At 46.9% G+C, this 12,164-nt stretch overlaps 1 protein-coding gene across 4 annotated transcripts in view; it reads left to right on the top strand.

The window, feature by feature from the left end:
• tiam2a (TIAM Rac1 associated GEF 2a) overlaps positions 1-5,384 on the top strand; it is a 461,217-nt gene extending 455,833 nt beyond the window's left edge. For all 4 annotated transcript variants that reach the window (XM_038808441.1, XM_038808437.1, XM_038808443.1 and 1 more), the window contains 2 exons: positions 2,468-2,625; positions 3,891-5,384. In XM_038808441.1, coding sequence (XP_038664369.1) covers positions 2,468-2,625; positions 3,891-4,519 — 787 coding nt within the window. In that variant the 3' untranslated portion in view covers positions 4,520-5,384. The remainder of the gene's footprint in view (positions 1-2,467; positions 2,626-3,890) is intronic.
• The last annotated feature ends 6,780 nt before the right edge of the window (positions 5,385-12,164 follow it).

Below are 12,164 nucleotides of genomic sequence, written 5' to 3'. Positions count from 1 at the left end.
AGGAGAGCTAAGAAGCACAGAGACATATTCACGGGCGATTAATCCTCATTGCTAGAGGGATGGAGTTTAAAAGCAGGGAGGTTATGTTGCAGCTGTATAGGGTGCTTGTGAGGCCACACCTAGAGTACTATGTACAGTTTTGGTCTCCTTACTTGAGAAAGGATCGACTGGCACTGGAGGGGGTGCAGAGGAGGTTCACTAGGTTGATTCTGCAGTTGAGAGGATTGGCTTATGAGGAGAGACTACATAGACTGGGACTGTACTCATTGGAATTTAGAAGAATGAGGGGGGAATCTTATAGAAACATAAAATTATGAAGGGAATCAGTAGAATAGAAACAAGGAGGTTGTTTTCACAGGAGGGTAAAACTAGGGGGTATAGCCTCAAAATAGAGGGGAGCAGATTTAGGACTGAGTTGAGGAGGAACTTTTTCACCCAAAGGGTGTGAATCTGTGGAATTCCTTGCCCAGTGAAGCAGCTGAGAATACCTTGTTAAATGCTTTTAAGGCAAAGATAGATAGATTTGTGAACATTAACGGAATAAAAGGTTACGGTGAGCAGGCGGGTAAGTGAAGCTGAGTCCACAAAAAGATCAGCCATGATCTTATTGAATGGCGGAGCAGGCTCGAGGGGCCAGATGGCCTACTCCTGCTCCTCGTTCTTATGTTCTCATTCCTGGCATTAATCAAACTCCTTGTGCTGGGTGTTTCATGGTGATGGCGGGGGCGTGCCATTGGTCAGCAGTGGGAACTTCTGGTTCCGCCACCAACAATGGGTTTTATCATTGTTTGTACCCCCACCACCGGGGAACCTCTTCCGATCCTGACGGCACGAATGGCTGGGAAATTCTAGCCCCTGTATTAACTCCTTATACCAAGTGCTGAAATGTCCCAGAGCCACATACAAGATGTGGGGCTGTTGGGCAACTGGACATGCTGGAGCTGCATCTTAAACACAGAAGTTCAGAATACAGTGACCAGATGAGAAGCCTCAGCCCCCCAATCAAATAATCAGATCCTCACTAAACGTTTGCCCATCTGTCTTTTCCAACGCCTAGTTACCGAGCCACTTTTTCGCACCCGCCAGAGCACAGATGAAAGAAATCCCGTCTGTACTGTTAGTAAAGCAACTTAATTTCCTTTCAAAGGTTTCAATGACAAGTCTCTCCAGTGAGATAACATCATAGCACAGCTCCTGGAGGAGTTGGGCACCTTGAACAGAAGCTACCTGAACTGTGCCTTTAACAGCACATGTCTGGTTGCTATGTGTTGATGTCCAGCTGACAAGTGTTAAGCAGCCATTATTTATATCACAAAATCTACCTCAATATTCTATTCAAGTAACAGGGTGAGCAGGAGTTTCTACTGTAAGTTCTCTACAAGATTGAAGTTGTCTAAAATGTTACTCCATTTAATTTATTAAGGTTTAATATTTAGACCATAGAACCATAAGAGTTCCTACGTGCAGAAGGATGCCACTTGACCCATCGAGTCTGCACCGACCTTCTGAAAGAGCACCCTACTTAGGCTCACTCGCCCACACTATCCCCGTAACCCCATAACCCCACTTGACCTGCGCATCCTTAGACACTAAGTGGCAATTTAGCATGGCCAATCCACCCAATCTGCACTTCTTTAGACTATGGAGGAAACCAGAGCAGCTGGAGACACGGGAAGAAAGTGAAAACTCCAAACAGTCAGTCACCCAAGGCTGGAATTGAACCCAGGTCCCTGGCGCTGTGAGGCTGTAGTACGAACCACTATGCCACCATGCCGCCCCATTTAATCCAACATTATAATTACTTAATCGTGAGTAGTGTGCTATAAAACACTGGCCATTATGTTATAGGATACAAAGAGATTATATTTCAATAGCTGCAGCCACTAGTTTGTCTTGCGGTTGCTCCTTTATTGGTAATCATGATATTAATAAATGAAAGGCATAAAGAAGCGAAATACTTCCTTGTGTTGAATTAGGAATGAGTTTGAATGTCAGCATTTAGCATTTTAACGAATCCTGGGATATTTTGGTTTGTGTCAAACATTTTCATAATTGAAGAACAACATGTTCATTGGGTACGGGTTCCATTATATTCAGTTCTTTATACCACGCAGCATTACACTGGCCAAAGCAAACCAGTCTAGATGCTGCCTGAAAGTAACTAAGTTGAACCAGTCCTTTAATTTTCCTTCTACCTCGAACGTAAAGGCTTTGTTTACATTTGTTGCCTTGATTGCCATGAGGCTTGAAGATGAACCCCACATCCTAACACTTAAGTGTACTAACATACACCAAAGAGTGCCATTAAGCTAGCATCATAAATGTCATGTTTAATGGTGAGGACTTCTTTTGAAATACACAATTGTTGTTTTTCATGTACTTGGCAGAAAGTCTTCTGCTTTTAAAGATAATATTTTGTATGTATTTCTGTAACAACAATTATTTTACTTTATTTCCACTTTTCCAGTGATCCAGAGAGTAAAACAAATATCATCAAAGTGATACGTTCAATTCTGAGAGAGAATGTTCGTCGCCATATGACCAAGTCAGAAGGAGCACTTGAGAAATTGAATAAAGAATATAGGATTCCTCTAAAAAACAGGGTGCCATCCTCTGCCAAAATTGGTAAGAAAACATACAAACTATTTCCTGTATTAGCAAAGATTGTGCCAGTGCCTAGCCAATGTTTTAGCTCTCATAGAAATTAATTCAGAATTAAGCAGCTCACTCATGTAGTCAATTTAATTGAATGCATTTTCTTGCATCAATACTTGGATTAAAATTTCCCTTGTATCTGTTGCACAAAATAATTGATGGTCAGGGGAAGCTTTATGTGTGCTGGGAGAACATCTGTGTTTTTAGGCTTGTACATTCACTTAATTTATGTTCTTTTAAAAATCCTCTTTCCAGATTTTCTTCTGAGATTCTTCCTATTCATTTTATCCAGTCATACCAAGGTCAACTTGTCTCACTGGCAGATCTCTGCTCTTTTCAACCCAGGGATTGAGCTTGGGGTCTTCCTAGATCACACTGTTTAGTAAAATGTTGTATGGAACATTTCTAAGTTCATTTGTGGCGGGTTTTTCCAGAGTGTTTCTTGCTGGCTTTGCTGGCGAGTTCCCCACCGCTATTCAATGACACTTAGTCACTTTTTGGGGACCTGGGGAGTTTCTCACTGGTTTAGCCCACACTTAGATTTCTTTTCTAGCACTGGGGAGCTGAGCCCAGATATTGGGCTGCCATTTTGAAAGGGTGGCCCAATATTTAAGTGAGCTTATCGGTCCCCCCCCCCCCCCCATGGGCAATGTCACCCCCCCCCCCCCCCCACACACACACACACACACACACACACACACAGGCACTACTCCACACAGTCCCAAGTGTGGACACGCCACTATGGGGTCCATCGGGGGTGTCCCCCTCTTCAGGCTCCCCTCACACCCACTTAGAGGCCCCCCGGGTGCCTTTCCGCTGGTCCACGTTCCTGTGCTGAACGACACCTGGCTACAGCCTCGCTGGAGTCGACGGTGGATCCCGAGTAAGCTTGCCGAAGTCGGTTTAAACCCAGCTTCGGCAAGCGCCATTTGGGTGACCCAACTTGTGGGCGTGATTCAGATTCCGACACCTCATAGGATTTGGGTGAATCCTGCGAGGTGTGAAGGCTGCCGGGAAGCCCACGAAAGGCCTCTCCCGGGCACTCACCGGCCGCATCGTGCTCGAGCGAGAGCTCAATGCAGCTGGTGAATCACACCCTTTAAGTCATTTACAAAGTCTTAAAACCAAATCTCAACCTCAACTGTGCCTCTGTTATAATCAATACCTGCTGTTTCTAGTTTTTTTTAATAGTGACAATAGTTTAATTTGATATTTTGGTTTGTTCTTTATTTCAGCATCAACTAGAGCATCAAAGTTGTTCAAGCATTCTCCATCCTATTGGAATCAGGACTCTGGGAAACGTAATGCTGTTGATTCTGATGAATGTAGCTTGAGCAGTGGAACACAAAGCAGTGGCTGCCATACCTCAGAGGGTGGACTAGAGCCTAGTAGTCTTTCATTTCCAAAGCAAGAACACAGTGGTGCAGAGGAACAGCAGGAAGCTGAAGTAAAGGAATCAGACATTTTGAGTGACGATGAAGATTACTGCAAATCCAAGTATAAGACTTTGACAGATGAAATTGAAGTACAATTCGAAAAATTGCAAATTGAAGTTGACAAGGTTGGTGTAGAGCAGGCACCAAATAAACAATTAGATACAGAAGAGGTGGAACAAATAGATGAACACCCCCGGCTTGTGCGAGCTCACTTTTGCCCAATCAAAAGAAAAGCCACCAGTACAAAGAAGAAAAAAGGGAACCTGTTAGCCATGCATGAGCACAACCGATCTCTGGATAGTCAATCTGATGGGCCAAATGTTGACTTGAATTCTGTGTTGGAGAGAGAGTTTAGTGTCCAGAGCCTAACATCCGTAGTTAATGAAGACTGCTTCTTTGAAAACATTGAAAGTAATGGAGAGCCTTAGCTTTGAAGTCTTGAATGAGTGCTGTTCTTCACAAAATGATCAGGAATTGAAGTTAGTTTATTGCCTGTCTTTATTTTCAGTCTCCAAGTTATACTGTTCTGGTCAATTGTTTTTTGTTTTGAAAGTAACGACCGCAGAAGCTTTATAAAGAAAAGCAATGTTTAGTTTGCCTTTACTGCTGTCTGCACTAAGACCATAGTTAGCCTCAAAAATGTAGATTCTTAATACTTGTTTTCGTTAAAGAAAATGATAAGCATATTTGTCAACTATTTATTGTCTGTTGTGGACAATAGCATTATTGTGTAGTTTCCATAATTCACTAGTTTTGTATTGGATTTGCAAATAAGGCAGTTATTGAACACCAAAAGTAAGTAATATTTTCAAGAAAGGTTAAATTGCTTATTTTAATAGGCTGTAAATCTTAATTTTATTTATAGGTGGAAAATATTGGTTTACATTACAGCACCAAGATATTGATTAGATGGAATTTGTTACATTGTGTCCAGTTTTTAGGTTTTTAGAATGCTAAGTATGGCACTGTTTTCTATCGCATCTGTTTGCCAAGATGACCCTCTGGTGGCCTGACACAAAGAGCTCTACTTGTTAAACACTGTCGTCAGCACTACAGGCTTTGATAGAGGCTGCAGTATGCTCATGCCTCTTAATGCTAACATTTTATTTAGATGTCTTTTTTTCGTTGTACATAAATGTTGGAGGTTGTGTATATTGTAATTTTATGAAATCTGCATTGTAATATTGATTTTAATTGGTTATATTTTGTATTCTGTTGAATGACTACTTGACATCAAATATGCTAAAAAAGGTGTTCTGATGTGGAATAAATATGCACATTGTATTCAAGAAATTCCGTGTTCTGTGTATCGATTACATTACAATAAAGTACGAAGTCTTACAACACCAGGTTAAAGTCCAACAGGTTTGTTTCAAACACTAGCTTTCGGAGCACTGCTCCTTCCTCAGGTGCTCACCACAGGCATAAGTCCAATGGTACCTTTATGAAGATTCTAACTTGGTTAACTACTGAACTAGGAACTTTTCTGAAGCCAATGCCTATCTCAGACTGTACACTGTGATATAATTTTGAAGTTCTAATATAGAATTCCCTGGAATAGTAGGATACACGTTTGTGTAGGTTTCCCAAATGCCCTTTCTAATTTTGCTTGTGCAAATGGGAGAATTGGACAAATGAAATCAAGCGATTCTCTCAGGAATAGAGAAAGATAAACCCCAGGTTACTCCTCTGACGCTTTTAGCAGCATTGGCTGAAGAGCCTGGGAGGAAGATGTAGAATTGGATTTTTTTTATATTAAAAAAAATCATAAAATATATAACCTTTGGGTGATATGTGCAATATATTATTGAACAACAACTTGCATTTATGTAGTGGCTTCAATGTAACAAAACATCCAAATTGTGCTTCATAGAGGTATTATGAAACAAAATATGACACTGATCTACAAAAGGAGAGATTAGCACAACTTAATAGCTTCCTTCAACTTGGATGTCATTTGGGCATACTTTAATGGAGGCTACACTCATTTATTCAACATATTGTTCTGAGTTAAACAACTGATTATGTAAATGAGTTAACAGCATAATTAAAATACGACACAAGAGTATATGACAATTATGCCATCTATCACGTTGCTATTATGATGTAATCCAGTGTTCCTCAAACTCGGGGGCGCGACATGCAGGCGGGTGTCGGGAGGGTCGTGGAGCCGTCCTTCGTGGCACTCCCGATTGCACAAAACCCCGTACAGCAGCCAGCTTTTAATAACGCTGGCTGCAAGCGGCCTTTAAAATGGCTGCAAACATGTAAAACAAATTCGGCCGCATTGCGCAATGGTGCACGATCATCAGCACGTATGCGCAAAACTATGTGCATGCGCGCCGATGATCAGGTTTAAACAGTCACAGCTTTTTGTTTTCAAGTTGGGGGGGTTTATTCACTTTATTCATTTATTTTATTCATTTAATTTTTATTTTTTTCATTTATTCATTTTTTTTTACAAGTTCGTGGGGGTTTTATTCATTTATTTTATTCATTTAATTTTTTTTTTCATTTATTTTATTCAGTTTATTTTATTTTATTTTTTTACAAGTTCGGGGGGGTTTTATTTGATTAAATTTTACAGGAAAAAATGCCGAACTTTGGACAGACGGAGACTCCATACTTTCCGACACCGGAAGGCTTTACCTTCATCCAACAGGTTCCATTGGAGGAGCATGTACGAGGGCCAAAGGGACCCAAAGCCATTTCCTCCATTTTTATCAGCAGCAAACAAGGTAAGAGAAAATGGTGGGTCGCGCAGGTCGGCCGGCGTGGGTCCCGAAGGTTGGCCAGTTGGTAAAAATGGGTCCGCGGAAATAAGTTTGAAGAACACTGGTGTAATCAGTGTGGAGAAGTGAGCTTGTGAGACAAGCTGCTACAATTAAACTTGCTCTCCCCTAGATTGGGAGTCCAATTGATCTTTGATGTAATATGGGTGACAAAAACTCTGAGAAAGGTGCCTACAGATGTTATTCCTTAAAGGTATATTCACGAGACTTGAAATGGGGTTGTGGTACAATCGTACAAAACTTTATTCGGTCTTCAACATTACATGCTGGTATAACTTCTTTCACTTCAATGCCAACAACTTTCAGAACTCCTTTCAGAGGCCGGGCTCTGAGAGTCTCAGTTCTTTACCCAGATTGGTTGTGATATGCCGCAGTGGGATGTTACCCCCACTGATGGGTTTATTCCCTCACTGATTCATTGGGTTTATGTCTTAATCACATTCAACCTATTGTGTTTTCAGTGATGTCAGCTACTGAGTGACTCAACTCGTGTTGTTTTTCAAGTACACTAAAATTCTCTTCACCTCTGCCTTAAATGAGAGACCCCTTATTTTTAAATTGTGTCCTCTAGTTCTAGTCTCTTCCACAGGGGAAACATCCTCAGTATCCACCCTGTCAATTGTCCTCGGGATCCTTTCTGCTTAATTAACATCATGTCTCATTCTTTTAAACTCCAATGAATACATGTCCAACCTTTCCTCATAAGATAACCCCATCATCTCAAGAATCAGTCAAGTGAACCAGATCTGAAATGCTTCCAATTTTTATAGCCTTTCTCAAAGAAGCAGACCAAAACTGTACAAGTGTCCAAGATGTGGGGTGGGTTTCTCCATCCCGCCGTGCCAGATTTCTGGTTCAACAAACCATCGGTGTTCTCCATTTCGCCGGCTGGTCAATGGGATTTCCCATTGTGTGGCAGCCCCACGCCGTTGGGATACCACCGGGCTGCAGGCAAAACGGAGCATCATGACGGCGGAGAATTCAGTCCATGCTCTCACTAATATCCTACACAAATGAAGCAAAACTTTCCTACTTTTATATTCCATTCCTCTTGCAATAAAGAACATTAATTTGCCTTGCTGAACCTACTTTTTGTGATTCGTGTATCAGTATATCCAGATCCCTCGACCACTGAGTTTTGCCATCTCTATTTAAATAATAAATTGCTTTCTATTCTTCCTGCCAAAGTTGAGTTTAAATTTTTCCACATCATACTCATCACCCAATTCTTTCCCGCTCACTTAACCTACCTAAATCCCTTTACTTTCCTACCTATTTTTGTGCCATTCATAAAAGCATTCAGTCTGTTCATCCAAATCACTTGTATAGATTGTAAATTTTGAGGCCCCAGCACTGATTTATTGTGGCACATCACTGATTACAGCTAGCCAACCCGAAAAAGACCCATTTAACCCTACTCTCAGTTTCCTGTTAGAAAAGCAATCCTCAAGAAAAGCAATCCTCAGCAGATCGGGGATATGGGCTCCTAGGGGGGGTTCTTTACAGGCATGGACGGGGACGGGGGTGGAACTGAAGATGGCGGGGTGGGGTGTGGCAGGGCGAAAGCGCGGGCTTTCCTCTGTTTTCCCCGCGCGCGGGGCAGAGGAGGGGGAGGGGAGGAGTGCGGGGTGTGGCTAGCAATGGCGACCTGTCCCGCGTTGGAGCGGGGCCAGGGAGGAGTGGCAAGGGGGGGGAGGCCCCCCCCCCCCGAGCCGGGGGGAGTCGGAGTGTGGCAGGAGCAGCCGGGTCAGCGTAAACCAGCTGACTTACGGGAGTACGATGGAGGGTACATCGCGGCTAGGAGGGGTCCTAGCCTGGGGGGGGGGGGGGGGGGGGGGGGGGGGAGGGGGGTTAGGGAGGGACACCGGGTTGCTGCTGGAAAGACCAGAAACGGGAAGTGGAGGACTGGAGAGGGGGGGGGAGGGGGCCATCGCCATGGGGAGCGGGTCAGAAGGGGAGGGTCGACCCGGGGCGAGCAGGGAACAGGACATGGCTAATCGGCAGGGGAAGGGGGCGGGTCGTCCCGCGACCCGGCTGATCACTTGGAACGTGAGGGGGCTGAATGGGCCGGTCAAGAGATCAAGGGTATTCTCACACCTGAAGGGACTGAAGGCTGATGTAGCAATGTTACAGGAGACCCATTTGAAGGTAGTGGACCAGGTTCGCCTGAGAAGGGGGTGGGTGGGACAGGTGTTCCACTCTGGATTGGACGCAAAGAACCGGGGGGTGGCAATTCTGGTGGGAAAGAGGGTGTCGTTCGTGGCGGAGGAGGTGGTGGCGGATAAGGAGGGTAGGTATGTGATGGTGAAGGGTAAGCTGCAGGGGGAGAAAGTGGTGATGGTCAACGTATATGCCCCGAACTGGGATGACGCGGGTTTTATGAGGCGCCTATTGGGCCTCATTCCGGGACTGGAGGCAGGGGGCTTGATCATGGGGGGGGACTTTAACACAGTGCTGGACCCCGGGCTAGACAGATCGAGCTCAAGGACCAATAGGAGGCCGGCAGCGGCAGAAGTGCTGAGGGGGTACATGGAGCAGATGGGAGGAGTAGACCCATGGAGGTTTGGTAGGCCGAGGGCGAGGGAGTATTCCTTTTTCTCCCACGTCCATAGAGTGTACTCCAGAATCGATTTCTTCGTGTTGAGCAGGGGGCTGATCCCGAGGGTACGGGAAGCTGAGTACTCGGCCATTGCGATCTCTGATCATGCACCACATTGGGTGGATGTGGAAATGGGGGAGGCGCGGGACCAGCGCCCGCTGTGGCGGCTGGATGTGGGGCTGTTAGCGGACGACGAGGTGTGTAAAAGGGTCCGGAAGAGCATTGAGAGCTATCTGGACTTGAATGACACGGGTGAGGTGCAGGTGGGGATGGTCTGGGAGGCCCTGAAGGCAGTGATCAGGGGAGAGCTGATCTCCATAAGGGCGCACAGAGAAAGAAAGGAGAGGCAGGAGAGGGAGAGGCTGGTGGGGGAGCTATTGGAAGTGGATAGGAGATATGCGGAGGCACCAGAGGAGGGCTGCTGGGAGAACGGCGCAGCCTGCAGGTCAAGTTCGACCTGCTGACCACCAGGAAGGCAGAGACGCAGTGGAGAAGGGCACAGGGCGCGGTCTATGAGTATGGGGAAAAGGCGAGCAGGATGCTGGCACACCAGCTTCGCAAACGAGATGCGGCTAGGGAGATTGGGGAAGTGAAGGAGAGGGGCGGGAAGGTAGTGCAGAAGGGGCAAGAAGTGAATGGGGTCTTCAGGGATTTTTACAAGGAGTTGTATCGGTCTGAGCCGCCGACGAGGAGAGGGGGAATGGAGGACTTCCTAAACAAATTGAGGTTCCCAAGGGTCCAGGAGGGGCTGGTAGAAGGGCTGGGGGCGCCAATAGGACTAGAGGAGCTAGTCAAGGGAATAGGTCAGATGCAAGCGGGGAAGGCGCCGGGGCCAGATGGGTTCCCGGTGGAATTCTACAAGAAAAATGTGGACTTGGTGGGACCGGTACTGGTACGAGCCTTTAATGAGGCGCGAGAGGGGGGGGTTCTGCCCCCGACAATGTCGCAGGCTCTGATCTCCCTGATATTGAAGCGGGATAAAGACCCCGTGCAGTGCGGGTCCTACAGGCCTATCTCGCTTCTAAACGTGGATGCCAAGTTGCTGGCAAAGATCCTGGCAGCTAGAATAGAGGATTGTGTGCCAGGGGTAATCCATGAGGACCAGACGGGGTTCGTGAAGGGGCGGCAGCTCAACACGAACGTGCGGAGATTGCTGAATGTAATTATGATGCCGGCAGTGGAGGGGGAGGCTGAGATAGTGGTAGCGCTGGACGTGGAGAAGGCATTCGATAGGGTGGAGTGGGGGTACCTGTGGGAGACGTTGGAACGGTTTGGGTTTGGGGAAGGGTTTATTAAGTGGGTGAAGTTGCTCTACTCGGCCCCGACGGCGAGTGTAGTGACAAACGGGAGGAGGTCGGAGTATTTCGGGCTCCACCGAGGGACCAGGCAGGGATGTCCCCTATCCCCCCTACTTTTCGCACTGGCGATTGAACCGTTGGCGATGGCATTGAGGGGTTCAGGGGGGTGGAGAGGACTGACTAGGGGAGGGGAGGAACATCGAGTATCGCTGTATGCGGATGATCTACTGCTGTACGTGGCAGACCCAGAAGGGGGAATGCCGGAGATAATGGAACTATTAGCAGAGTTTGGGGACTTTTCGGGGTACAAACTAAATTTGGGCAAAAGCGAGGTTTTTGTGATACACCCGGGGGACCAGGGAGAGGGTATTGGGAGACTCCCCTTCAAGCGAGCAGGAAAGAGCTTTAGGTACTTAGGGGTGCAGGTGGCAAGGAACTGGGGGACCCTCCACAAGTTGAACTTTTCCAGGCTGGTGGAACAGATGGAGGAGGAATTTAAGAGGTGGGACATGGTACCGCTGTCGCTGGCGGGGAGGGTGCAGTCAATCAAAATGACGGTCCTCCCAAGGTTCTTGTTTTTATTTCAGTGCTTGCCCATCTTCCTCCCTAGGGCCTTCTTCAAAAAGGTGACGAGTAGCATCATGAGCTACGTGTGGGCGCACGGCACCCCAAGGGTGAGGAGGGTCTTTTTGGAGCGGAGTAGGGACAGTGGAGGGCTGGCACTACCCAATCTCTCGGGTATTACTGGGCGGCAAATGTGTCAATGGTGCGCAAGTGGATGATGGAAGGGGAGGGGGCAGCTTGGAAACGAATGGAGAGGGCGTCCTGTGGCAACACAAGCCTGGGGGCCCTAGTAACGGCACCATGGCCGCTCCACCCCACGAGGTACACCACGAGCCCGGTGGTGGCGGCCACCCTCAAGATATGGGGGCAGTGGAGGCGACACAGGGGGGAAATGGGAGGTCTGTTGGCGGCGCCAATAAGAGGGAACCATAGATTCATCCCGGGGAACATCGACGGGGGATTTCAGAGCTGGCACAGGGTGGGCATACGGCAGCTGAAGGACCTATTTATAGAGGGGAGGTTTGCGAGCCTGGGAGGGCTGGAGGAGAAGTTTGAGCTCCCCCCGGGAAACATGTTCAGATATTTACAAGTGAAGGCATTTGCTAGGCGGCAGGTGGAGGGGTTCCCCCTGCTCCCCAGTAAGGGGGCGAGTGATAGGGTGCTCTCGGGGGTCTGGGTCGGAGGGGGGAAGATATCAGACATCTACAAGATAATGCAGGAGGCGGAAGAAGCATCAGGGGAGGAGCTGAAAGCCAAGTGGGAAGGGGAGCTGGGAGAGCAGATAGAAGACGGGATGTGGGCGGATGCACTGGAGAAGGTC

The sequence above is a fragment of the Scyliorhinus canicula genome, chromosome 1 (genome assembly GCF_902713615.1).
Source record: "Scyliorhinus canicula chromosome 1, sScyCan1.1, whole genome shotgun sequence".
Classification (NCBI taxonomy): domain Eukaryota; kingdom Metazoa; phylum Chordata; class Chondrichthyes; order Carcharhiniformes; family Scyliorhinidae; genus Scyliorhinus; species Scyliorhinus canicula.
Note: the sequence above shows the minus strand (reverse complement) of the source record. Positions and strands in the feature narration are given on the sequence as shown.